Consider the following 27,057-nt stretch of genomic DNA (forward strand, 5'->3'; position numbering starts at 1 on the left):
GCAGGGGCCTCCTTCCTCCCTCACTGCTCCATGTACACCCCCCCCCCCTAAGCTGTGTGCTCAGCAGAAGAAGGCAATCATCTGTTAGTGCACTGAAGTAGTGCGCTGTTTTTCAGCCGAGGGTATCTTTCCACCGTCAACCCCCCCCCCCCACTAACCAAGAGCACTTCCAGGCAAGTCCCCTAAGTAGTATGAATGTGTCCGCTTTTCCCACAAACCTGGTTGGCCATTTTCTCTTGCCCAGTATTTCAAGATGCTTCGACGGTAGAGTCATCCACACAGTCCAGAGGAGCATGCACTGAACTTTAATTCGCATAGCATCTTCCCATACACAAAGAGACATTTAGGCCCCTGTAGAGTTTGAGTCAGGGCTGGCAGTTTCGTTGTCCTTCTCGTCATCTTTGTTGCCTTTGAACTTGGCCAGCACAGGAGTGTTGAAAACAGAAGCGGTGCTGGATGAGCCAGGACTCTGGGAAAGCGGAGCGGGACCACTGGCAGGAGTCCTGGAACAACAAAAAGTTTCCCTTGAGGATGCCCAGGTGCCTCCTGAGGCCTCTCTATGCTACAAATGAGCTAACCAAACAGCAACTCCAGCTTCCAGGTCCAAGGAGGAACAGTTGAAAGAGCTGGCTGTATTTAGCCTGGAGAAGGGAAGATTAAGTAGTTTCACAGGACCCTTTAGGAGGAAGCTATGACAGCTGGTGCCTAGAAGAGCTGCCTTGGGGAAGCTACAGGTCAGTTCTTCATCCCCTTCATTCTGATGAAATGCCTCTCCCTGCATGGGTATTTCACCATGGAAATGGGGGTTGTGTGGGCAGCTTTAGAAGGGTCACAAAGAAGAGAAACAGGTTCTCAGGATGCAAAAATCAATTTATTAACCACCTTCTCTTCTTTGTGATCTACTTTGGATGCTCACCTTCCTCTGCTTTTTCAACCTTAGAAGGGAGCTGTACCTTGGGAAACTGGAGTACTTCAGCCGGCTGATGGAATTGCTACCCAGGAACGAGGGCCGGAAGCCACCAGGGTTCAGCATTAAGGGACGCAGGTCAACCATGCTGTTTGAAGACAGAAGAGAGGAAGTGGTTAGGCTCAGAATCACATTTACCTGCTCAGCAACAATTCACCTGTTCTGCAGGCAGCCTACATGCGGAGAGGCAGGTCTCCCCATCTCAGCCCTCATCACGCCTTTTTCAGCCAAGCCAGCCTCTCCCATCCCAAGCCTTCCTGGGAGATCAACCCAGTGTCAAGGGACTTCCTCCTATTTAGTGTGTCTTTCCAAGACGCTGGCAGCCAGAGGGCCTCTTTCGGTTGCTACTGTTTGGTGCCGTGAAGATTACCCCTCTCTTGCTTCCATGCCCTCCCCCACCCACACACACACAGAGTCTACTTATGTTCCTCCCAGATAAGGACCATAAACCTCCTGGGAAGACCTCAATGGAGCACCCATATCTTGTCTGCTTTCTAGTCAAATTGGGCCCTCTCCTTTGCCTGGCCTTCAACCACCTCCCACCTCTTTTGATTGATGGACGACATGCCAGCCCAGAGCTGCTTCAGGTCTGCGCTGGGACTGATGCTTCTCTCCATCTGCTGGGGGTGAAAAGGGAAGACTTGTGAGGCACTGCAAGCAATGATCCACCCAAGAAACCACGTCTGGTGCCAGCCTGACCCCCCCCACCACACACACACACGCTCCTTTGGTGTATTTGTGGAAAAGATGCAAGGGCTGGAGGAGAGGGGAGCCCCTCACTTTCCTGGCTAGTCCAAGCCCTGTTTGTTTAGTTTTTCAGCTGAGCAGAGATGGAATGGAGAGACGGGAAGGCAGGCATGGGACAGCTGCATCACCCGCCCAGCATGCAGCCTGCTCCTGGCAGTCCTCGTGGAAGGAACCCTCATGGGCCGTTGCCTGCAGTTTTTTCTGCTTTGGAGGAAAAGGGCAGCCCCGGATATGCTCGTGGCCCAGTTCAGCTCAGAGACAGGATGAGAACTCAGCAAGTGAGCGTTCAGCGTGAGAAGCACCATGTTGCAAGCCTTGAGGCTGCGCTCAGGGCCACAAAAACACATGTTAGCAAAGCGAGCATTATATAGGTCAGTCTTCCCCAACCGGGTGCCGTCCAGATGTGTTGGGCCGCAGCTCCCACCACTGGCCATGCTGGCTAAGAATGGCAGGGGCTGCAGCCCAGCACATCTGGAGGGAGCCAGGTGGGGAAGGCTGATATGGGTAGGTGGACTGCAAAGCTGAGATTGGCACAGACACGCTCCATTTCTGGATACTATGTGAGCCACCCGCTTGATAACAGAACGGGCTGAGGTGTGTAAGAGGCCAGAAAAAAGCCCAGCCAGCAGCAATCTGGTGTGCAAGTGCAGGATGGTATGGATAGCGGTATTCTCAATGTATTTCTGTTTTTGTGTGTGGTTTTCTCAGGCTTCATTATGAACTGAGTGTAACATGTACAGAAAAGCAATATACGAAGCAAGTGACTAACAGCCCTCTTCAAATACAGGAAAGGTTTGTCACACAGAAGAGGGCAAAGTCTCATTCTCTGCTACTGCACAGGTAGGACTAGATTTACTGGGCTTAAAAAGTTGCAGGATGGTAGATTTCAGCAAAACATTAGGAAAAACTGTGACGGTAAGACCAGCTTGACAATGGCTGCAATTACACTCCCTGGTTGGAGGTCTTCAAGCAGAGCCCTGACAGCTGTCTCTTTGGGATGCTCTGGAGTTCCAGCACTGAGTTTGGCTTAGGCCCCCTTGAGCTCTATGATCTTGTGGAAATGTTGATCTTAGGATCAACATTTTAGTACCACATGTATTTCCTACCAAGAGAAACAAAGGTCAGAGAGCGAACTTCGACAGTGGGTGGGTGGGATCAGCAACTGGCAGCCCCCTAGGCCAAAATTAGCCCTCTTTGAACAGTACAGTCCGGCCCCACCAGTTGTAAGCCAGAGCTGTGTAGGGAAGGAATCTCTCCTGTAGCTTTGGATAAATGACCTGCAGGATGTCAGCAGACTAGACATCCAACTCTGATGCAAAGATCAGGGGAAACTGTGGGAGGAGGTGGTTGAGGACGTTTTTCAGGAATTAGAAGCACAAACCTGCTTTGGGAAAGAACCAAAGATCTGGGGCATGGCAGGAACACTCGAGTCCAGAAGCTTGGTCTGGCTTGGGCTGAATCCTCCCAATGGAACAGTCTTCCTAGGCCTTATCTCCGATGGCCTCCAGGATGCATTTTTGGCAGCTGCGAAGGAGTAGAGCTCATTTAAAGTTGGCTGCAGCAGCGGACCCAGCCTTGCCTCTCATTGCAGTCAGCCAGGCACCGCAGCCCAGCCTGGTCCCTGGTCCACAGACAATGAGTAAACCTGCATGACGCACAAATCTGGATGTGTACCCCTTGTGCCGCTGAAGTGTATGGGGAGAGGATTTTAAATATGCAGCTAAAAAGATGTCATCTGTGAATCATAGAATCATAGAAGAGTAGGGCTGGAAGGGGCCTACAAGGCCATCGAGTCCGACCCCCTGCTCAAAGCAGGAATCCAAGTCAGAGCATCCCCAACAGGTGGCTGTCAAGAAGAAACCAAGTGTACATAGTTTTAAATTCCTCAAAATGTTGACGGCCAGAAAGAAAGGCGAGATGATGATGATTCTAGAATGAGTGTACAAGCAATCGGTTTTCACTTTCAAGTATTTGTTGATCATCAGTTCTAAGTTGCCAAGCTCTTGGAGGTGAACAGGACAGAAAACCCACATGTCTCTTTGGGAAATGGCACAAGCATTATTCGGCACACCCATAGCTCCCCAGCATGCCCCAGGATGTTCTTATTTGGGATTGCCATCTCCTGCTTCCTCATCTGAGCCCACCCTGCACTGTCAGAAAAGTGAACTGGAGTCAGCTGGGGATGCTCCACCCCACCAAATCCCTCAGGCCTGGCAGAGCGGGCATCAGCTCCTCCGTGGCCACCTGGCCCTTGACCTCGGCCACACAGAATTGGCTCTCATCTGCAGACACTGCGGTGAAGTCAGTGGGAGGCAAAGTCACCATGCAGTCAAGGCCAGAAAAGATTGTGCCTGGGAGATAGTGGAGGGCAGTGTGCTGAGACAGCAGGAAGTTTTCTGTCCTTACAAGGCCTGCCCTGCTCCTCAGAGACTGGATGCCAGAATTCCTGAAACAACTAATTGGTAACTCCTATGAAATGGGAAATATTGCTGGTACTGCACCACTATATGACACTATATGACAGATGTCAGGGGTTGCTCTCCAACACACTGTTACAAACTCATTCCACAGGGTTATTAGTGGTTCCATCCACAAACTTTGCCACAAAGGATGGGTTTCAAACTTTTCATGCTACCTTCTTGCTGGGGGAATAACTGTCATTTCTTTATAGTCATTTAAGGCCAATCTGAACCACCCTGGAGGGGAAACCAAATGCTTAGGAGGCAGGAAGCAGGCATGCTCCAGGGAGCCACAATTGCCAATGGTGCCTTAGCACTCTAGCTCTGGGGTCTCCACCGTGGTGCCCCTTGGTGCCTGCTGAGCTCCCTGTCCCTCTTGATTTTTTATTTCATTTCTTAAGGGGTTTTTTTTAATTTAAAAGAATATCCCAGGAGGCTGGCATGCTGCAAGCAACGTGCTGCCTGCCAGCACCATCTGTATTTGGGTTCAGAAGAGTGGTTTTGTGTTTCAAAGCTCAGACCCCACCTCTGCTTTGTATTTAGGTTCTTGGGCAAGTTACTGTTCCTTTAGTCTCACCAGTTTGCCTTTTGGGAAATGAGTGTTTGTGACTGGCCGTGCCCACCATGGCAGCCATTCTGTGAGCACTCCCTCAAAATCCTAAATGTGCCCACCAGTAAGGTTGAAGACCCCTAGCTGGTGGGCTGGGCCACTGCTGAGCCATTAAGGGGCCCACCAACTGATAGCCACCTTGGCTTTCATTTAGCACAGGAGCCAACAAGGTTGGACACTGTAACCTTTCTGAGGCCCAAGGTGAGGACGCATCCCAGACTTGCAGTAGTGCAGAGGCCTCTGGGACACACTCTCAGTTTGCACCATGCTCCGGCACTGCTCTCGACACAGCTTCCTCCTCCCAAGAGAAAAGGGGCATCCTGCCTGGTGCATGTCCCACCACATGTTTGGAGTTGTACATCTCCCCCTTCACACCTGATATGTCTCCCCACACAGAAGGCTGGTGTAAATGTGGCAGGTGTGCAAATTAGCCACTACTCTTCTCAAGGTAGTTTTGTAACTCCGTACTCTTGTGATGTGGTTTGGATGCACCACTAAACTATTTTAAGTTTCAGGTTACGTCAGAACCCAGAACTGTCATTAATTTTAACTATGGTTTAGGGAAACAAGCCAACTTCATAATCCACAGTTTGAAGTTGACTTGTTTCCCTAAACCACAGTTAAGCCAAACCAGAGTTTGTCTGGGTTCAGACATCATTTGCAGTCGGTTAAAAATCAAAGCAAAAGATTCGAATCTGGAAGAAAGGAGAAGGGAGCCCAAGACTGGCACACTAGGATTCTGTGGGGAAGTGGTCAAGGACGGTCAGGTGGCCACAGGAGAGCTGACGTTACACTGCCAAGCCTGGTAGCCTAACTGGTAATTTAGGGCCCGGACTTCTATACATGCAGTTAAGAACAACGTGTGTATCCTTTACCCACACTGAATTCCACTGGTCACTTCCCTGCCCACCTACTCATCCCTTCAGTTATGGAGGGACATCAGATTTCATTATGCAAAGGAGAACTAGGGGTGGTAACGATGGAAGCACTTTGGAGCAGTGGGGGTGGGGCACAGGGAAGAACTACCTGGAGCAAAGTCCAGACGCAGCCTCTGGAAGAAAGGGATAAGAAATGCAAGACTTCTTACCGTGAGCGTAGTCGTTGGCCTTCTCCATCTCACGCCTCAGTTGCTGCACCTTTTCTTCCATTTCCATTTGCCCCAGTGAGTTGTCAGAGTTCACGTCTCCCTGAAGCAGGGAAAAGAACTTGGCCTGGAAAAGATCAATGGGTGTGTGGGTGTGTGGAAGGGCCGCCTATGTGAGGCTGGAAACTATGGTCTGGTCTAGGCAGGCAACAGCAGGAGAAGGTGGATTCCAAGGTCACACTGTGGACAGCACCACTTCAGATTGTGTGTGTGTCTGGAGGGGCAGGGGAGACCATTTCTGAAGGAGCAGAAAAAAGGACACTTCCCACCAGAAGAAAATGTTCAGGGAACATTTCCAGCCCACCCTCTAGCTGTGCTAGATTTCTACTTGCAGGGAAGTTGCTGTTGTTTTTGATATAGAGCACTATAAAAAAAAAGTGTCAGCTCCTCCACCTGCAGTCTGAAGTGGAACAGTCCTTTCTTCCATCTCAGGACTCTACCATGTCATTGAGCTGTAGGTGTGGATCCATATTTTGCTAATCTCGGGGATTAATTTCAGATGAGCTGGCTGATACATTCCTAGACTTAGATAAAGCCAAGCACCCGATACCCAGCTACTACGGACAATACCACCTCCAGAGCTCATCTGGCCTCAGTCCACCTATGCAGTCCAACCGCCACATACTGGAAACCAGTGTAGCCTTCTAAGAGGCCTTCGCAGCAGTGGTTCCAGGTACTGCCAGCCAGCCAGCCAGCCAGCCAGCCAGCCAGTGTAGCGTAGTCCAGTCTTCCCCAAGCCAGGGCCCTCCAGCTGTTTTGGACTGCAACTCCCATCATTCCCAGCCAGCATGGCCATTGGCATCGGGCCCTCCAGATGTGTTGCTCTCCATCACAACTGGAGGGGCCCAGGTTGGAAAGACTGGACAAGACTTGTTCTTGAACTGGAGACACTGGAGTTCAAAGAACATCCACATGGGAAGCTGCCTGTATCTAGGCTAATACTGTCTCCTCAGACAGGCCGAGGGTCTTCTTGGGCAGAGGGACCTTTCCTGGCACTAGCTCAGTGGTCCGTCTTCAGACTGGAGACGCCAGTGAGGAGACTGAGGCTGGGACCTTTTGCATGCAAAGCAGATGCTCAGCAACTAAGCTCCAACCCCTTCCCATTAATCCCTGATTAATCTCCAGTTAACATCTGCACATCAGGCTGCTGTTAAAGCTGCTGGTCATGGAGAATAGGTCTCCCAATGCCTATTCACCTAAGATTGCCAACTTTTAAACCAGCCTCTGCTCCTCTGCATTCACAGTGGTTCATCTGCAGAGCCTGACAGGGGATCAAGGTTTCGTCTCCCAGTTTCAGCAGACTTCAGTTGCTGGTCCCTGCAGTGAAAGGCATGGGAGTGAGCCGGGGTGTTTTCTCTCTGGCCCTCCAGCAAGTCCTCTTAGGAAGCTCAGTCTTACCTTCAGATATTGCACCAGGCTAGCTTTCTCATTCTCCACCTGTTTTCTCTTGCGCGCCACCCGCTCGCAGATTCCTGGGTTCTGCTCCATTTGGGTGTAAAGGTCTTGCAGGGATTTCTGAGTGTAGCTCAAGGACTGCCGCTCAAAGTCCCAGGGGGAGATCCGCTCGCAGAAGGAGATGATGAGCGGGTATTCGTTGTCAAATTCGTCCAAGGTCTCCATTCTACCCTTGGCCAAAAAGAGAAGGGGAAGGCAAGGAGGGAGGCTGTCAGGTGTTAGGCAGAAAATCCAAATGAATTAGCATCCTATTAATTAGGACATTCCACAATCCACCAGGAGGTTTTCCTGCACAAGCTTCATTGAGACGAACAAGACATCTGCATCTCTTGCCCATCTCCCATTCATTTCAATGGAGGGGTTGCATATGAGAACTTCCTGGTGGATCATGCTCCATTTGCTAAATCTGTCCATTTCCTACCCTGAGCCTTTCTACACAAAGCTGTTATTGTGCACAAGTGATTCCTCACTCATGGTAGTTTGCAGGTCCTTTACACAATGTCATCATCCTCCAGGGCCTCTCCAGTACTTTGCAACCGTTATCGTGGTTTTTCCCTATGAGGAAAGTCTAGTATTTTTTCTGAATGGCTTTATAGAAACCTAGTGTAATTGTGCTATTCCACTATACCACAACACTACCTAGTGGTTGCGTAATGGAACGTACAGAAAGGAAGCGAGAGAGAGAGAGAGAGAGAGAGAGAGAGAGAGAAACGGAAAAAAAACATATGTAAAGTAGCCGTTCTTAATCCCACAAAGAATCCGGAAGCTGGAGCCTCTGTAAAGGTGTGGGTTAAAAGCCTCATATAGAAAAGCCACCTGTTGCCCTTTATTGGCGCCCAAGGGCTGCAGTTCTGTGCATACTTACCTGAGAGAAAGCCCCATTTCACACAGTGGGATTTATTTCCAGGTGTTCTTTACAGGATATAAATAAGAAAAATAAAAACAGCCATGAGATCCAATTTAAAATCTGTCAGCTGGGACAGCTGCTTCATCAGAGGCTAGAAATCTCTGAAAAGGGGAGGGCCCCTTGTGGCCCTCCAGATATTTAAGGTGCAGAACTTGGCATTTATCCCTATTAAATTTCATTCTGTCGTTTTCAGCCCAGCACTCCAGTCTATCAAGATCCCTTTGAATTTTGTTTCTGTCTTCCCAGGTATTAGCTATCCCGCCCAATTTTGTGTCATCTGCAAATCTGATCAGCATTCCCTGCACCTCCTCATCAAAGTCATTCATAAAAATGTTGAAGAGCTCTGGGCCCAGGACTGAGCCCTGCGGTACCCCACTCGTTACCTCTCCCCCGTTTGCGAAGATCCCATTGATAAGCACTCTTTGAATACGATTCTGTAGCCACCTATGGATCCACCTGATAGTTGCTTCATCTAGCCCACTTTGAGCTAGTTTGCTCATCAGGAGATCATAGGGCACTTTGTCGAAAGCTCTGCTGAAGTCGAGGTATATTATGTCCACAGCATTCCCACAGTCCACAAGGGAGGTGACTTGATCCAAAAATGAGATCAGATACATCTGGCAGGATTTGTTCTTGACAAATCGATGTTGGCTTCGAGTAATCACTGCATTGTTTTCAAGGTGCTTACAGACTGATTCCTTTATCATCTGCTCCAGAATTTTCCCAGGGATTGATGTCAGACTGACTGGTCAGTAGTTCCCAGGTTCCTCCTTTTTTGCCCTTTTTGAAGATAGGGACAACATTAGCCCTCCTCCAGTCATCTGGCACTTCACCCGTCCTCCATGATTGCTCAAAGATAACAAGACAGTGGTTCTGAGAGCTCTTTTGCCAGTTCCTTTATTACTCTAGGATGCAGTTCATCTGGCCCTGGAGATTTGAACTCATTCAAAGTAATTAGTCGTTCCTTGACCATATGCCTATCGATCTCAAGCTGCAATCCTGCCCCTTCAGCCTGTCCTTCGCCTTTGCGAGGGGGCTCATAGACTGGGACTGAGCCAAAGTAGGAATTGAGCACTTTTGCCTCTTCTGTGTCATGTTATCATTTTGCCATCCTTATTTGATAGTTGGACCACCATTTCTTTCCTCTGTCTTTTCCTGTGCACATAGCTGAAGAAAGCCTTTTTGTTGCTTTTCACATCCCTCCCTAACCTCAGCTCGTTCTCAGCTTTAGCCTTCCTGATGCCATCCCTGCAATTCTGCACTACCTGCCTGTACTCTTCCTTTGTTGCTTGTCCTTCCTTCCACTTCCTATATGTGTCCCTTTTTGTTTTCAGGCCATCTCTACACTTCTCGTGAAGCCGCGTTGGCGTCTTCTGTTGTCTTCCACCTTTTTTTCTTGTTGGAATTGTTTGTAATTGTGCCTTTAGAATTTCCTTTTTAAAAAAACTCCCACCCATCTTGGACTCCTTTTCTCGTTACAGTCGCTTGCCATGGGACCTTACTTATCATTGTTTGGGGTTTATTAAAACTGGCTTTCCTAAAATCCTCTCTCTCATCTAATTTCTGTCATCTTATCTTGGGGAGGCCAAGGAATATCTCAACCAGTGTTTGAAGGCCACCTTCTAATAGCAGAAGGATGAACAAGCTGAAATTTAATCCAGACAAGACGGAAATACTGTTGGCTGGGGGTCTGAATGTTCTTGTGGAGGTATTCAACCTCTTTTGAATGGGAAAGGGTTGCAATCCCCCTGAAGAAACAGGTTTGCACTTTGGGGGCACTCAGAGAGACCCAGGTGGAGGTCTTTTACCAACTTCTTCTGCCTCCTTTCCTGCATCCAGCCCCCATCATGGTCATTCATGCCCCTGGCCACCTCCAAGTTGGATTACTATAATGCACTCTATGTGGGGCTACTCTTGAAGATAAACTTCAATGGGTCCAGAGTGCTGTGGGCAGATTGTTGCCTGAGGTCAGCAGGATGGGCCATATTAGGCTGGTTTAATACTGGTGTCACTGATATTCTGGTTCCAGCCTTAGCTCAAGATGTTGCCTTTGGCCTTTTAAAGCCCTCACTGGCCTGGGACCCGCAGAGTCTCTCAGGAATCGCCCCATCCCATATGGACATGCTCAAGAATTTCACTTGGAGTATGGAATGGCCTCCCAAAGACTCCTTAAGTGCGCATGCAAGATGCTGTTTAATGGCTCTGTTTTATTGCTTCTGTTGTTTTGCTCTTTGCTAGTTTTACTGTTTATTATACTGGGAAGTTTTGTTTTTTAATGATGTAAGCTGCCGAGAGCATGCATTTGCAGAGAAAGGTGGGGTACAAACATTGGAGTAAATAACATAAATAACAAGTTGTGCTGGGATGTTGTACACTGAGGTTTGGAAAAGCCTGGAAGCCCCCTCTAAGTTGTCACCATTTCTCTCTTACAGGGCTCCCGTTCCTTTAGCAGCTCCCTCATAGACAGAAATTCAACAGATGCTGTTTTTTTTCATGGAGGTGCCGAGACGGGGAAACTGCGGACCTGTTTGACTTCTGCCAGCCATGCAGCTGTTTACAGGCACAGGAGCCCTGCCAGAAAAAAAGGTGGCAACTCAAGTGAGTCAGTGTTCCCGCATCAGGCTAGAACCACGGAGATTCCAGGTTCAAATCCCCCCTCAGCCACAAAGCTCGCTGGGTGACCTTGAGCTACTCACGACTACTCAGTCTAGCCTGCCTCATGGGGCTGTTGTGGGGAGTGGGACTGCATATGCTACCATGAGCTCCATGGAGAGGTGGGATGGAAATGGAAATAAATAAATCCTTCTTCCCCCGTACACTCCATCTTCATTCTCCTGCCTGACCCACATCAGGGAGATAAGACCACCCACTTTGCATCCTTCATTGACAAGGTAGCAAAATGCGGGAGGGGACGCGCTTGCCTCGCACGCAGAAGGGGGAAAGTGGCCCAAAACAACAGCAAAGGTGGGCGAAGAAATGCTGGTTAAATCCCCCCCCCCCATCTTGCATGGGGTCAACCACTAGCCCCAGAAGCGCCACCTTCCTTAGGGAGGAGGCCGGAGGTCTTTTCTCGAAGCCCTTGGACAATCCCGGGTGGGGGGGGGTGCAGGGCAGGGGAGGGGTGGTATGCGGGGGCAAAGGGAAGGTGGGCCGGCTGTGCTGAGGGACGTGGGGCTCCCCGGAGGCTGAGCTCCGAAGCAACGGGGGGGGGCACAGCCCGCCCTGCTCAAGGGCCAGATTTCCAAGCCACGGACACACGCGTCCCCGGGGGCCGGAGGAGGGCAGCCGTCCGGCACCCTGCCCGAGCCCCGAGCGCTTCCCAAGCTGGTGCCCTCCAGGCTGGCTGGGCGTGATGGGAGCTGCGGTCCAGCACGCCTTGGGGAAGGCTGGAAATCTGTCGCTGGACAGGCTCCCCACCAACGGGGGGGGCGTCGAGGCGGGGCGGGGGAAGCCCAGCCGGGGGGGCGTCGCCCGGCGAGGGGGCGGCCCTAGGGGCGGGGCGCGCCCAACCGGCCCGGGCGGGGGCGCGGCTCACCTTCCCCGCCTCCCGGCTCGGCTGGCGCCCGGCGCTGCCGCCCCGCGCCTGCGCCGCCCACCCCGTCGGGCTGGCCGCATTGTGACACGGGGCCCCCCTGCTCTCCCTGCGGCCCGCGCTCCCGGGGGGCCGGGCGGACGGCGGTGCCCCGAGCGCCCGAGCGCGCGCGCCAGGCTCGGCGGAGGCTGCCTCGCGGCGGGGACCCCCCGCCCCCGGCCGCTCCCGGGCTTTCGGCGGGGCGCTCCCGCTGCGCTGGACCGCGGCTCCCATCATCCGCCTCGCCCGGCCCCTCGCCCCGGCTGCTGCTGCGCGGCCTCCCGGCCCGGACGCCCCCGGGCCGGGGGGAGAGGAGACGGCGTCGCGGCCGCGTGTCTGCGGGCGTCCCCCGGCCCCGCTCGCCCGCCTGCTCCGGCCGAGGCGGCTTGCGCGAGACCAGCTTCCCGGGCGCGGTCGGCGGATGAGGGGCGCCCGACGCGAAGCGGAGGCCCTCCCTGCAGCCGGGCGGGGCGGGGCGGGGGGCCGGGACAGTCCGCCGGCAGCTGCTGCTCGGCGAGGGGCCCAGATCCCGTCGCACGCGCGCGCGCCCCGGGAGGAGACCCGGCATTCTGCTGCAGGGGGTCAGCGGGAGAGCCTCACATCCGTGTCGAAATGATGACGGCGGGGCTGCCCCCTTCATAGCGGAGAGGAGAGGAGAGGAGAGGAGTTTGGGTGCTGGCTTTTATTCCCGAGGAAGCCCTTTCCCGCAGAAGGCCCATCTCACTGATTCTTAGCTCCATTTATTTGAGATCATTTATTCACCAGAATAGTATCGAGCCTGTATTTCAGGGCACAGCCCCCCCCCCCCCCGGCAGTTTGCAAGAAGAGGCGCAGAAAGAATTTACTCAGCCATCCCCCAATTCAGGGAGGAGCAATAGCGAATGATCTCCGCAAGACGCCGCTTGAGCCCTGCCCTGACCCGGGAATAATCCTCGCCAGGCGTGAGAGCGTGCAAAAAAGCCTGTGGGTTGGGACGGCGCAAGAGTCACTGGCAGTACTGGCTGGTATCCAGGTTCTTGTTGCCCTTGTTGTAAGGAGCCCCCGCAAAGCAGATGGCAGCACTGCGGTCGCAGTTGCAGACAAATGCCTGACATTCGTCGTTCTTGTCTGGAGGGAGAAGGGAAGAAAGAGGGGATATGAGAAGCCCTGAGCCCCAGCACCTCTAAAAAGAAAATAAGGACTGCCCATACTCTCTTCAACAGCACTCGGAAGACACGGGAGGCTTTCGAAGCTTAGAGCAGCCTGTCAAATGTCCCTTTAGCATTCGTCCATTTCCTCTGAAATTGTGATAATTAGTTCATTTCCTTTTTGTGGAGCCAGCCAATCTCAGAGTCAGATTGTTGCTTTCTAGTGTTTTCTGTGTTGTCCTCCCATATTTTTTCAGCTACCTGATTTGTAGCAATTCTTTCCATAATAAAACAAAACTGGGACACCATCCTATACTCTGTGAATAGCCCAAACTGCTACTGGAGTAATTTTCAAGGCTCCTGTACTTTTAAGTAAACATTTCCTGTTTGCAGCTTCTGATTGTTTTATTGCTTCCTGTTGCTTGTGACTGCCAGATTAGTGATTTATGTTAATGGTTTTAAGGTTTTATTGTTTTAAATTGTATACCACCTTGATGGCTTTTTAGTAAATAAGGCGGTATATAAACAGTAATGATGATAAATAATAAATAACTGCCTGTTTATTGGCCCCAGAATAGCCTTTCTTAAAGCACAATCCTACATACATCTCAGAAGTATTGTTTCCCACCTCCCAGCTGAGCAGAGCAGAGCAAGCTGCTCCAGCTGGTCCAGGGACTACAGAAGCAGGCAAGCTCCCAGAGAGCGAGCGAACAGGGGGAGCAAACAGGAGTTGGCCAGGGGAGTTCGGCAGGGGAGGTCAAGGGGGAGGCCCCTAACATTTTTTTAAAAATTATTTTTATTTTTTATTTTAACTAACTTTTTCCATTTATTTGTCTTGTAACACACACTTTCACACCAGTGGGACTCTGCTTTTAACCTCTACTGAGTAGAGGAGCAGGCACAGGCTAGTCTAGAACAATCACAAAGCTAGACACAAAAAGGGAAAAGAGGCTATGGAAGGACAAGACTCTCCAGTGGTGGTGACCTGCAAGGTGTGTGCCATGTTTGTTTTCTTGCCTGAGAACAACGTGGCCGGCACCTGCAACAAGTGCAAGTTGATCACGCTGCTGGAGGAAAAAGTAAGTGGACTGGAGCGGCGACTGTCGACCCTCCGGGGAATAAGAGAACACAAAGATTTCTTGGACAGAATGGGGGAACTACAGCAGCAAAGGGAAGACCAGAAGCTCGAAGAGCAACAGCAAGATGAGGCAGTGGGAAATGCTGAAGTGAGGAAAAATGGAATAGAGGATACTCCTTGGAAAAGGGTGACAGGAGAAGAAGAATTAGACGCCACTCTGAAGCAGTGGAGCTGTGGAACCGATTCCAGGTACTTGCGGATTAGACTGGAGGACAGCCTGCAGAGGAAGAATCACAGGGGAACCTGCATGAGAGTGAGCAAGAGGCTAAAGGTCAGTCAAACAGAGGCGATGAAACCCAGGCCTACAAGAAGAAGAGAAGAGTGGTAGTAGTGGGAGACTCCTTGCTGCGTGGGATCGAGAGCCAAGTATGTCGCGAAGACCCGTGGACTCGCCAGGTATGTTGTCTCCCGGGAGGACAGATTAGAGACGTGACTGAAAGGTTGCCTGCACTCATAAAGCCCACTGACAGGTATCCCTTTCTTCTCATCCATGTGGGAACAAATGATACCGCCAAGCGGAGGTACGAAGAGATCACGTCAGACTTTGAAGCTTTGGGAAGGAAACTCAAGAACTTTGGGGCCCAGATAGTTTTCTCATCCATCCTTCCAGTAGTTAGAAGAGGGATAGAAAGGGAACGAAAAATACTCCGGGTGAATGACTGGCTACGAAGGTGGTGCCGACGAGAGAGATTTGGATTCTGGGACCACGGGCTATACTTCCTGGAAGACGGGCTATTGGCTAGGGACGGGTTGCACCTCACAAAGGCTGGGAAGAATGTGTTTGGCCACAGCATGAAGAACTTCATCAGGAGGGCTTTAAACTGAATCCTACGGGGAAGGGAGATGTAATGTTGGGGGTAACAATGGACGAAGGCGCATGCACTGCAACGGAGAGAACAGCTCTGATAGCGCCCAATAATAGTCTTCAGACACATGTAGGAAGAAAGCCAGACTATGAAGCACGTGGTCTTCGATGTCTATATACTAATGCCCAGAGTATGGGAAACAAACAGAACGAACTTGAACTCTTAATACAAGAGGGAAATTATGACCTGATAGGTATAACTGAGACTTGGTGGGATGACTCTCATGACTGGAATACAGCAATTGAAGGATATAACTTGTTCAGAAAGAACAGGAGGAACAGAAAGGGAGGTGGGGTTGCACTGTATGTGAAAAATACATATCTCTGCACAAAAATACAGGAGGAGGAGCTTGGTAGCCCCATCGAGAGCATCTGGGTTGAAATAAATGGAGCAAAGAATAAAAGGAACCTGGTGGTCGGAGTCTACTACCGGCCACCCAGTCAAGGAGAAGACAAGGATGAAACTTTTGAAAAGCAAATAGCCAATGTTTTAAGGAAGCATGATGTAGTAGTAATGGGGGACTTCAATTTCCCCGATATTTGTTGGGAGACAAATTCTGCAAAACATGGCCCCTCCAGGAAATTCCTGACTTGTGTGGCGGATAACTTCCTCCTACAGAAAGTAGAGGAAGGAACTAGAGGATCGGCCATCCTTGACTTGATCCTAACCAACAGAGATGACTTAGTGGATAAAGTAGCAGTTACAGGAACTCTGGGGGAAAGCGACCATGTTGTACTTGAGTTCTTGGTTCTAAGGGAAGCAAAAGCCGAGTGTAGTCAAACGCGTACCCTGGATTTTAGGAAAGCTGATTTTCATAAACTCAGAACAATGATCAGTAAGGTCCCATGGCAAGCGATGCTAGCGAGAAAAGGAGTCCAAGATGGGTGGGAGCTTTTAAAAAAGGAAATTCTCAAGGCACAATCACAAGCAATTCCAACAAGAAGAAAAGGTGGAAGACAACAGAAGAAGCCAATGTGTCTTCACAAAAAGCTTAGGGATGACCTGAAGACAAAAAAGGACACATATAGGAAGTGGAAGGAAGGCCAAGTAACAAAGGAAGAGTACAGGCAGATAGCACAGAATTGCAGGGATGGCGTCAGGAAGGCTAAAGCTGAGAATGAATTGAGGTTAGCAAGGGATGCTAAAAACAAAAAGGCTTTCTTCAGCTACATGCATAGTAAAAGGCAGAGGAAAGAAATGGTGGTTCAGCTATTAAATAAGGATGGAAAAATGATAACAGATGACAAAGCAAAGGCAGAGGTGCTCAATTCCTACTTTGGCTCAGTCTTCTCCCAAAAGAGGGTTTATGACCCCCCTGGCAAAGGCGAAGTACAGGCTGAAGGGGCAGGATTGCAGCTTGAGATCGACAGGCATATGGTCAAGGAACACCTCATTACTTTGAATGAGTTCAAATCTCCAGGGCCAGATGAACTGCATCCTAGAGTCATAAAGGAAGTGGCAGAAGAACTCTCAGAACCGCTGTCTATTCTCTTTGAGAAATCATGGAGGACGGCTGAAGTGCCAGATGACTGGAGGAGGGCTAATGTTGTCCCTATCTTCAAAAAGGATAAAAAGGAGGAACCTGGGAACTACTGACCAGTCAGTCTGACATCAATCCCTGGGAAAATTCTGGAGCAGATCATAAAGCAATCCATCTGGAAGCACCTTGACAACAATGCCATGATTACTCGAAGCCAACATGGATTTCTCAAAAACAAGTCCTGCCAGACCAACCTGATCTCATTTTTTGATCAAGTAACCTCCCTTGTAGACTGTGGGAATGCTGTAGACATCATATACCTCGACTTCAGCAAAGCTTTCGACAAAGTGCCCCATGATATCCTGATGAGCAAACTAGCTCAAAGTGGGCTAGATGAAACAACAATCCGGTGGATCCACAGTTGGCTACAGGATCGGACTCAAAGAGTGCTTCTCAATGGGACCTTCTCAAACTGGGGAGAGGTAACGAGTGGGGTACCGCAGGGCTCAGTCCTGGGCCCAGTGCTCTTCAACATTTTTATTAATGACTTGGAGGAGGAGGTGCAGGGAATGCTGATCAAATTTGCAGATGACACAAAATTGGGAGGGATAACTAATACTTTGGAAGACAGAAACAAAATTCAAAGTGATCTGGATAGACTGGAGCGCTGGGCAGAAAACAACAGAATGGCATTTAATAGGGATAAATGCCAAGTTCTGCACCTAGGAAAAAGAAACCAAATGCACAGTTACAAGATGGGGGATACGTGGCTCAACCACACTACAAGCGAGAAGGATCTTGGAATTGTGGTCGATCACAAGCTGAATATGAGCCAACAATGTGATGTTGTCAGCTTGCAGACAAGCTGGAGAGGGTTCAAAGGAGGGCAACAAAGATGATCAGGGGACTGGAAACAAAGCCCTATGAAGAGAGACTGAAAGAACTGGGCATGTTTAGCCTTGAGAAGAGAAGACTGAGGGGAGATATGATAGCGCTCTTCAAGTACTTGAAAGGCTGTCACAGAGAGGAAGGCCAGGATCTCTTCTTGGTCATCCCAGAGTGCCAGACACGGAATAATGGGCTCAAGTTACAGGAAGCCAGATTCCGACTGAACATCAGGAAAAACTTCCTGAGTGTCAGAGCAATACGGCAATGGAACCAATTACCTGGGGAGGTGGTGGGCGCTCCCACACTGGAGGCCTTCAAGACGAGGCTGGACAGCCATTTGTCAGGGATGCTCTGACTTGGATTCCTGCATTGAGCAGGGGGTTGGGCTCGATGGCCTTGTAGGCCCCTTCCAGCCCTACTATTCTATGATTCTATGTGGCTGCAAAAAAGGCCAATGCTCTTTTGGGCTGCATTCATTGAAGCATCGCTTCCAAATCCCGGGAAGTACTAGTTCCCCTCTACTCAGCACTGATTAGGCCTCATCTGGAGTACTGTGTGCAGTTCTGGGCACCACACTTTAAGAAGGATGCAGACAAACTGGAGAGGGTTCAGAGGAGGGCAACAAAGATGATCAGGGGACTGGAAACAAAGCCCTATGAAGAGAGATTGAAAGAACTGGGCATGTTTAGCCTTGAGAAGAGAAGACTGAGGGGAGATATGATAGCACTCTTCAAGTATTTGAAAGGTTGTCACAGAGAGGAAGGCCAGGATCTCTTCTTGATCATCCCAGAGTGCAGGACACGGAATCATGGGCTCAAGTTACAGGAAGCCAGATTCCGGCTGAACATCAGGAAAAACTTCCTGACTGTCAGAGCAATACGACAATGGAACCAATTACCTGGGGAGGCGGTGGGCTCTCCTACACTGGAGGCCTTCAAGACGAGGCTGGACAGCCATTTGTCGGGGATGCTCTGACTTGGATTCCTGCATTGAGCAGGGGGTTGGACTCGATGGCCTTGTAGGCCCCTTCCAGCCCTACTATTCTATGATTCTATGATTCTAAGTAAGTCCCACCAAATTCAAGAGAGCGTACTTACTCCCAGGTATAGAGTATACCTTACAGGGTATAGAATTGCAGCATTAATTGCTCTAATGTCAATTTCTGTTCCCAGAGTGTGGGGGTGGGTAGGGTAGCATTAATGACTGGATTCCTCTCGTTTTCCCCTTTCATTTTTATAGCAGAATATTATTTTGTTATAAAAAATAAAAGAAAAAAGAATGAGAGCAAACTAGTAATTAAAGTGTCTTCCTTCCCTTTCCCCCACTTTCAATTTATTTATTTATTTTATTTATTGCATTTATACCCCGCCTTTCTTCCTCTCGCTAGGAACCCAAGGCGGCTTACATTCTCCTCCTCCTCTCCATTTTATCCTCACAACAACAACCCTGTGAGGTGGGTTGGGCTGAGAGTCTGTGACTGGCCCAGAGTCACCCAGTGAGCTTCCATGGCCGAGTGGGGACTAGAACCCGGATCTCCCGACTCCCAGTCCAACACTCTTGCCACTACACCACACTGGCTCTCAAGGGAAGCATAGAGACGGGCCTTGGGGCAATGAATAGAGGGCATTTACTTTTAACAAGCACCTGGAAGGGGCGTTTTCATTTTCATTGTCACTAAGTCTTCCGGCATGATCAACAGGAAGCGATACAAGAGGCGGGGCCTGCAAACAGGAAACATTTAAATAGCGCTGGAAAAGTCCATTGCTGAACAAGATATAGGAAGCGGCCTCATACTCAGTCACACTGTTTGTCAGTCGAGACCAGCATGGGCCACTGGAGCGGGCAGCTGCTTTCCAGGGGCCTCAGCCGTGCATCAGCAGTTCCTTGGTCCTTTGACTGGAAATGCTGGGGATTGAACAGGGGCATCCTGCATGCAAAGCAGGTGCTCAGCCACTAGGCCACGGGCCTTCCCATGGCTCACTTCGAGCACAGTCCTAGGCATATTTAGACTGAGAATTTAGACAATATTTAGACAAGTCATTAATAAAAATGTTGAAGTCCTATAATTCCAGCAAGCCTTCTTCTGTCTGAGCATGCATAAGATTGCACCCTTACTGGTGAGTAATCTTTATAGGAGGGGCTTTGCCCTGGAGAAGGGCAGTGCTGCTGGGTGACATACTGCTCCTGGTTACAGAAACGGAAGGCCCTGCTGTGGAAGCGACCACGGAGCGCCTCCCCAGCCTCCGCCACCCTGGTGCGCTGCTCGCCCTCCTTCCTGGGTCTTGGTTCTGCTTTGAGCAGTTTTGTTTCACGTCTAGAACAGCTTTCTCAAGCAGCGCTCTGAAGAGCGAGGAGGAGAAAGCCACGCGGGGGTTTGAGAATGAAGCCCCAGCATGGCGTCCTCACCCTGCCAACGTTGCGAGGGGGCGTGAGGAGCGGGGAGGCGCCTCTTGGACCCTGCAAGGCTTGGCTTTGCTGCCCCAGGGCTGGTGTCCCTTACCCTCTTTGGCAGTTCCCACCCCGTCAAAGCCACAAGGAATTGCCCTGCTGACTCAGAGCACTGCTCCGCGTGGCGCAGGGCTGTCTGCTCTGATTGGCAGCAGCTCTTGAAGGTGGGAGGGACGGACGGAGGGAGACCCCTTTCCCAGAGTGGCTGCCAGGCATCTGTAAGAACCCGTTTTGGGCCCTTGAGGACCAAATGTGGCAGCAGGTAGTGGATTGAGGGCTGTATGCAAGTGGGCATGGCCAGGGCCACTACTGGGTGTGGCCGGGGCGTGGTCGTTCCACCCACATAGTCTCCTGACGCACACAATTCTCTCTCTCTCTCTCTCTCACACACACACACACACACACACTCACCACCATCCTCTACACAAAAATAGGCAGTGGGGAAATCTAGCTGGGCCTTGGGCGCCCACGCAGGCCACGCTGCAGGTCTCCGAGGGCCTTGCAGGACGACCCACCTGTGGTCTAACTGCACATGCCAGCTAGGATGGGAAGCAGGCCCTTCCGCGCACAGCCCACGCGCATGAACAACTGGGCTTGAGTCCCCGCTATGCGTGGCGTGGCGTGCGCTTACCTTCACAGGTGACCTTGGTGCCGGAGCACTTGTAGTGGTAGGTCTTCGTGTAGGGGTTGTCCAGGATGAACCTACATTTGGGGTGCTCCAGGGCTGCGGCGTAGCAGTTGTCATGGGTTTGGCAGCATCTGCTCAAGAAGCAGACAGAAACGTTCCGAATGATTCTCTGGGCTTAGTACGAGAGCAGCAAGATGAGGCCAAGGGCGGTCCTTCTGGCCCAGCACACTCTTCCCAGAAGCCCCCAAGCCCACGCTGAGGCCACGGGCCTCCCTCATTCGCCCCCAGCCTATGGCGTCCACCGCTCGATTGCCTCTGCATGCAGCAGTTCCGCTCTGAGCTCTCCTAAGAACACAAGGGCAGCTCTGCTGGATTCGGAGCCCATACAGCAGCTCCCCACAGCGGCCAGCCGGATGCCAGCAGGAAGCCAGCAAGCAGGGCACAGAGGCAAGAGGCCCCTGGCCTGGGGGTGCACAGCCCCTTGGCAGGGAGGTCCCACTGAGTTGTCAGGAAATGTATGGAAATGATCAAAAGACATGATCACCACCACATCTTGTGGCAATGAGTTCCATTGACTAAGCCAGGGGCAGAGAACCGTACGGGCTCAGGGAGGGGGACAGGGCCCTCCCCATGGGCCAGGTGACATCAGGGTGCCACAGTGTCCCCCAATGGCGCTCTTCCAGTCAGTGTTTGCCGAGGAACCAGCTTCGCATGTCCTTAGCTCCCCCCATCGGGGGGGGGGGTGGCTTGGGGGGGCAGCTTCCATGGGCCAGGTGGAGAAACTCTGTGGGCCGGATGACGTTCCCCATCCCATTAAGTGAAGAAGCCCCTTGTTTCGGCAGTCTTGGACCTATGGAGAGCCAGGGTGGTGTAGCAGTTAGAGTGTTGGTCTGGGATTCGGGAGATCCAGGTTCTAGTCCCCATTCAGCCATGAGCCTCACTCGGTGACTTTGGGCCAGTCATTGACTCTCAGCCTGACCCACCTCATAGGTTTGTTGTGAGGATAAAAAATGGAGAGGAGGAGGAAAAGTGGGACATATTATACATGTAAGAAATAAAAGAAATACCGCAATCGGCTTCATTGGGTGGCGCCGAAGAGAAAAAAGTCTCCCCATTTTCATGTATATTTTGTCTCACCACTCCTCCAAGAAGTGCAAGCCAGGGCACATGGCTCTTTATATTTCAGCCTCACAACAACCCTGCAAAGTAGGTTAGGTCAAGAGGTGGTGACTGGCCCAAGGCCACTCAAAGGGCTTCACGGCTGACTGAGGATTTGAATCCAGGCCTCCGCAGTCCTCATCAACACTTCTACACCATTCTCCCTACAGCAGCTGTAATATTTATAAACTTCTACCCAGACTCCTGTTTCCAACGGTGTGAAGCAAGATGCCTTGGGGAGCTCACAGGCAGAACAGGATGGTCACAGCCTTCCTCTGTTGCTCGTCTCCAGGACCTGGTGCTTTTGAACATGCAGGTTTTGTTCAGCTATCGCAGCTAATAGACCTATTCTCCATGTGACTAACAGGTAAGGCTCTGGATTAAACAGACTGACCAGTAACTATGTTTTACCGGTGGAGTTAGAAACAACCTTTTTGAACGCATGCACCATCAGCAGCGGGCTGAGCCCCAGATCTTTTAGGTACCTAGCACTGCCCCTGCTCCAACTGGTCCCATTTCATAGTGACTGTTTTTTACCACACAACAAAGAGATGCAAGGCCTAGGGAAGGTCATGTGTTTTGGGTGAATGTACAGGAGGTGTAAGGCTGTGGTGGCTTAGTGGTTAAGACGCTGAACTGCAGACTGGAAGGTCGGCAGGACAGCAGTTCGAGACCCGAGCGCCGCGTGACGGAGTGAGCTCCCGTCTTCAGTCCCAGGTCCTGCCAACCTAGCAGCTCGAAAGCAAGAAATTGCAAGTAGATAAATAGGCACCGCCTCGGCAGGAAAGGTAACAGCATTCCGTGCACCTCGGTGTTCAGTCATGCCGGCCACATGACCACGGAAGCGTCTTCGGACAGCGCTGGCTCTTCGGCTTAGAAACGGGGATGAGCACCGCACCCTAGAGTCGGACATGACTGGTTGGGGACACCTTTACCATTTTACAGGAGGTGTGAATGTGGGTTGGTACAGGAAAGAAATGTACTTACTGTTGGAAAGCCTGGTGTGACTTACAGCAGAGTTGCTTTATATAGAGAAAGTGTGGCAACGCAGCATTTAACATTGGAAGTAAAGCAATAAGCACAGGCTAGAGCCCGTTTAAGAGAAGTCAAATCAACTTTCTGTATTAGTGCTTTTATACACATCAGCAGTGAAAACAGGCAGGTATTTGGGGTGAGTTAGGGTATTTTTAGATGATGTTTTAATGTGTAACTTTACTGTTTTAAATTGTATTGTTGTACATCTCCCAGAGTGGCCGGGTGATCGGCCAGATGGGCGATTAAGAAATTTAATAAATAAATAACTACAAGTACCCACTAAAGTTGAGTGTCTGAATGTAAGTAAGTGAAGGCATGAGATAAGGTTTCTTGCTTCCTTGCTGGAGGAGAGCACATGGTCCTTGTTGCAGAGGCAAGAGGAGGAGGAAGAGGACGGGGAGAGAGCAGGAAAAAGGAAATGGAAGTTACAGGACAAGGGGGATGAACAAGAGAATTGATGCAACATGTTCCGTGTTGCCCCCTAGTGTCTGGGGGCATGTGAAATTGTTCCTATTACCCAACAATTACCTGTCCAGCTCATCCACGGGGGTCCCACTGCCTCCAAAGCCACAGTAACAGCCATAGCTGCTGTAATCGTTCAGTGGGTCACTACCTGGGATGGTGCATTTGATCATCTTCTGGAATTGCCACAGATTCCGGACCTTGGCAGCATTAGCTGAGCCCACTAAGAGAGAGACACGCACATTTCTCAGAGGAGGTAAAGTGTTTGGGGAGTGTGTCACTTCCATTGTTACCTGGAAAGAGTTTATTTTTACTTTTAGAGTAGCAGTGCAAGACCCAATCTGGCCCTCCGGGGTCTCCAGATGGCCATGCCCTCCTCGCCCCCAATTGTTTGGTGGTTTTTGTGCAGCCCCCCCCCAACCTCTAAAAGGTTGAAATGCCTCTCCCAAGGCTGAGTTACTGGCAACCAGAGCTGTAAACTACAATATGCTGGTATATTTTGGTAAGTTTGGCCCTGCTCTTTTGGCCTTTGGCCCACCCACCCCTGGAATGTGGCCCCCAAGAGCTTCTCCAAAATGGAATTTTTATTGCCCATGTGGGAGGATGCCACCCAATATTGCTGTCTGAGTCTCAGCTCTGGATGTGCCTCTGGCTTGGAAGGAGGTAACCATGGAACAGCAGCATGCAGAGTTGCAGCAGGCAGCCTCCTCTGAGCCTCCTCCTTCAGCCTCCCTCAGCCTCCTCCTTCAGGACAGGAAAGAGCAGACAGAGCAGAGGCTGACTGGAGATGCACACACAGCAGTGACTCTGGGACAGAGCAGAGGCTGACTGGAGATGCACACACAGCAGTGACTCATACAGAGATGCAGTTGCCAGACTGATTTCTTCTGGTGCGCTGGGGTGCCCCCTGAGCATGCAAGTGTAACTAGTACCAAAATTACTGGGCTAGGACAGTAGAACACAACTGCACAAGAAACAAGAGAAGGCACCACACCCTAGAGTGAAAGGGAAGGAGACCTCGGAGGTGCACAACACACTTTGACTGACTGTTATCAAACTCTTCCTCAGGGCAACTCAGATTCAGTGCTTTTAAACAAGAATCCAAAACTGTCTTCCACATGCGACTTTGCAGCGGGATCCTGGATCACACAGAGTTGTGTGCAATCCAGACACAGGGGCACCAATATATCCTTTGCAGTGTTGGCCAACAACCTGGGACACTCGAACAGGGTGGGGGTGAGGGGAGGCAAAATGCCCCAAGCCACCCCTGCTAAAGTCCTCTCTCTCTCTCTCTCTCTCTCTCTCTCTCTCTCTTCCTGCTGAGCACCAGATTAGAAATATACAACACCAAATTAGAAATCTCTGACAGTCTTGTCTTTGTGCGAATGCACCCGCTGGAGTGAAAGAGGGGCGCCACCCTGGATTTCAGGGGTGGGAGATCCCTGCGGGTAGCTCATTTGCACTTGTATACGAACAGCATGACAGTAATTAATTGATAGATGTTACAGCACTAGAGGCCCCCCCTTCCCGTAGGCTTAGTGCAGGTAGCAAAAGCAAAGAATGCCCCGCCCCAGCAAAGCAATAACACTTCTTCAGAACATTTCTTCAAACCCATTGACATCTCCCCACCCTTTCCTGACCTTTCCTTCCTTCCCTCCTTCCTCTGTGTCCTGCCCTTCAGTACAATTCCCAGAGCAGCTTTAAAACCACAATAAAACAAAACATACAAAAATATATTTATAAAGGTAACATTACTCGGAGCAGTAAAAACAACACATGCAGCAGGATGTAACCAATCAAACAAAGTTGTTGAGACCTCAGAAATAAAAGGCCCTTTCCTGACACTGAAATGATATCAGAGTAGGCGTCAGGTGAGCCTCCACTATCAGGGTGCCACCGCCAAGAAGGCCCTTTCCCTGTTAGACACTTGCCATAACTCAGATGGGGAATTGGGAGAAGGGCCCCTGATCAGGACCTTAGTGTGTCAGCAGGTGATCACATATGCTGGACCCAATCCATGAAGGTCTTTAAAAAGGTTACAGCCAGCACTTTGCATTGAGCCTGGAAGTCGACCAGGAGCCTGTGCAGTTGATGAAGCATCCACATGATATGACTTTTAACACTGGGTCTCGGTAAGCAATCTAGCAGCTGCTATTCTGAACAGCAGTTTCTGAACCATCTTCAAAGGTAGACCTACATATAATGCATTACCGTAGTCCAGCCATTGGCCTGTGCTGGCTGGGAATGATGGAATTTGCAGTCCAACACATCTGGAGGGCATCATGTTGCGGAAGGCCGCAGGAGTCTAATCTGGAGGTTACCAGGGCATGGAGAACAGGGGCAAGCTGTCTCTTCCTGGGCATGGTGGCAGCTGGAGCGCCAGCCAGCCCAGGCTGGAAAAGGCTCTCCATGCCACAGTGGCAACCTGCACCCCCAGTGGCTCTAAAACACGCCCAGACTGGACTTTGGCAAGTCTGCAGGGAGAGTCCAATAAGGGGGGGGGGCACCAAGGAAGTCTCACATCAGCCACCCCTGCTCCCCATTGCCTGAACCAGATGCACAGATGGCGTCCCAGCAAAGCTCCCTCTTCATTCGCAGGGTGATTGCATCACACGAGTCACTTGCAAACTCTCCATTCTGTTCAGAATGGTAGTCTAAAGCAAGGCAGCCTCAGTGGGGCGGTTAGGGGGCCTGAGGCACGAGACTTCAGATGCAATCTCAGCTGGGGCATGCTGGGGCATGCTGGGAGTTGTAGGCCTTTTTTTCTCTCTAAACATGCATAGGATTGCACCTTAATGGTCTTATGAGGTGTGCATGTGTGTTTGGGGGGAGGCTCTTTAGATGGTCATGTGTATGACCTCAAAATGTGGTGAGTCAGCCCTGCTATGCTTGGGTCATTCCTCCTCATTCCATCAGCCCCAAAGCCCTGTCCTGACGGTGCCATTGCACAGTCTCCCTCTCTGGTCCGTCAGGCCTGGGTAATGGCAACTCACCAGAGGCCAGCAAGAGGAGGAAGAGAAGTTTCATTCTGTCAGCAAACTGAGTGCTGGAGGCAGTTTTCTGTGGTAGGCTTTCCCAGCCTCTTTATAGCCCAGACTTATCTTGGCAACAGCAGCTGAGATAAGAGAGCCCTGTTTACCTGGCTCTAAGCATCCCTCTTCTGTCAGAGGTCGACACGGGGCTGCACATCACACAAGGCCATCTGAAAACCAGATGCTTCTTTCCCAAGGATTGGCTCAGCCCTGTTTTCCAGTGAGAGGGGTCTAGTTTTAAACTTGTTAACATCATCATAGTGCAAGACATTTGGCAGAATGTCCCCCCTGCCTCGCCTGGAAGGTTTTAATTTGAGCTGAGGTCCAGTTTTTAGCCCCCAGGACTTGTCTTTTTACTGCAAGCCTGGAAATGATGATGTGGGGGGAGTGAGCATTGCTGTTCCATCCCTGTGTGATGCTGTGCAGCTTGAATTAGGAGGCCAGGACAGAGGGCAGAGCATCTGGGCAATCTTGAGACCCAGTTGTCCCTTTTTGGAAATGCAAGGCCTGGTTCACACAATGCACCTTCCGGGTGTGTTGGTCTATATCTCCCATCATCCAGAGTTAACACAGCCACTGCCATGCTTGTTGTTGTTGTTCAGTCGTGTCCGACCCATCGTGACCCCATGGACCAGAGCACGCCAGGCCTTCCTGTCTTGCGCTCTCTCCCGGAGCGTGCTCAAGTCCATGTTCATTGCATCAGTGATGCTATCTAGCCATCTCATCCTCTGCCGTCCCCTTCTCCTTTTGCCTTCAGTCTTTCCCAGCATCAGGGTCTTCTCCAGGGAGTTTTCTCTTCACATTAGGTGGCCAAAATATTTGAGCTTCGGCTTCGGCATCTAGTGCCCATGCTGGCTGGGGCTAATAGATGTAGTGCAACACACCTGGCGGGTGGCAGGTTGGGAAGGGCAGGGAAAGAGGGCAATCCTGCTTCA

General features: G+C 50.8%; 2 protein-coding genes across 9 annotated transcripts; both read right to left on the reverse strand.

Moving 5' to 3' along the window:
- Nucleotides 1-283: 283 nt before the first annotated feature.
- LOC146336294 (uncharacterized) lies at nucleotides 284-19,035 on the reverse strand. Of its 8 annotated transcripts, none has more exons than XM_084819730.1 (8): nucleotides 11,825-11,876; nucleotides 8,248-8,294; nucleotides 7,326-7,548; nucleotides 5,871-5,994; nucleotides 3,096-3,238; nucleotides 1,511-1,587; nucleotides 954-1,055; nucleotides 284-503 (listed from the first exon to the last, which is right to left on the reverse strand). In XM_084819730.1, the coding sequence occupies exons 2-8, from the start codon at nucleotides 8,262-8,264 to the stop codon at nucleotides 344-346; spliced, it is 846 nt and encodes a 281-aa protein (XP_084675856.1). In that variant the 5' UTR covers nucleotides 8,265-8,294; nucleotides 11,825-11,876; the 3' UTR covers nucleotides 284-343. The 8 variants fall into 8 exon arrangements, with proteins under 8 accessions (XP_084675856.1, XP_084675859.1, XP_084675858.1 ...); XM_084819733.1 differs by lacking the exon at nucleotides 8,248-8,294 and adding an exon at nucleotides 10,720-10,860; XM_084819736.1 differs by lacking the exon at nucleotides 8,248-8,294 and adding an exon at nucleotides 10,720-10,860 and having other exon boundaries at nucleotides 290-503; nucleotides 1,511-1,584.
- PLA2G1B (phospholipase A2 group IB) lies at nucleotides 12,593-26,252 on the reverse strand. The gene is made up of 4 exons (XM_084819738.1): nucleotides 26,084-26,252; nucleotides 23,157-23,313; nucleotides 20,439-20,566; nucleotides 12,593-12,967 (listed from the first exon to the last, which is right to left on the reverse strand). The coding sequence occupies exons 1-4, from the start codon at nucleotides 26,115-26,117 to the stop codon at nucleotides 12,846-12,848; spliced, it is 441 nt and encodes a 146-aa protein (XP_084675864.1). The 5' UTR covers nucleotides 26,118-26,252; the 3' UTR covers nucleotides 12,593-12,845.
- Between the last annotated feature and the right edge of the window lie 805 nt (nucleotides 26,253-27,057).

Source organism: Heloderma suspectum, chromosome 13, assembly GCF_057233095.1.
Source record: "Heloderma suspectum isolate Gila_16-S chromosome 13, 16-S_ref, whole genome shotgun sequence".
Classification (NCBI taxonomy): domain Eukaryota; kingdom Metazoa; phylum Chordata; class Lepidosauria; order Squamata; family Helodermatidae; genus Heloderma; species Heloderma suspectum.

Excerpts from the sequence above, each read along its gene's own strand:
- LOC146336294 (XM_084819730.1), bottom strand. Across the intron at positions 1,588-3,095 it reads TTGGTTCTTTCCCAAAGCAG|CAGATGGAGAGAAGCATCAG; the intron begins GTTTGTGCTTCT and ends TTTCACCCCCAG. Across the intron at positions 504-953 it reads AAGTACTCCAGTTTCCCAAG|GACTCCTGCCAGTGGTCCCG; the intron begins GTACAGCTCCCT and ends TTGTTGTTCCAG.
- PLA2G1B (XM_084819738.1), bottom strand. The coding sequence starts at position 26,117 with ATGAAACTTCTCTTCCTCCTCTTGCTGGCCTCTG. Across the intron at positions 20,567-23,156 it reads CCCGTGGATGAGCTGGACAG|ATGCTGCCAAACCCATGACA; the intron begins GTAATTGTTGGG and ends CTTCTTGAGCAG. Across the intron at positions 12,968-20,438 it reads CACCAAGGTCACCTGTGAAG|ACAAGAACGACGAATGTCAG; the intron begins GTAAGCGCACGC and ends TTCTCCCTCCAG.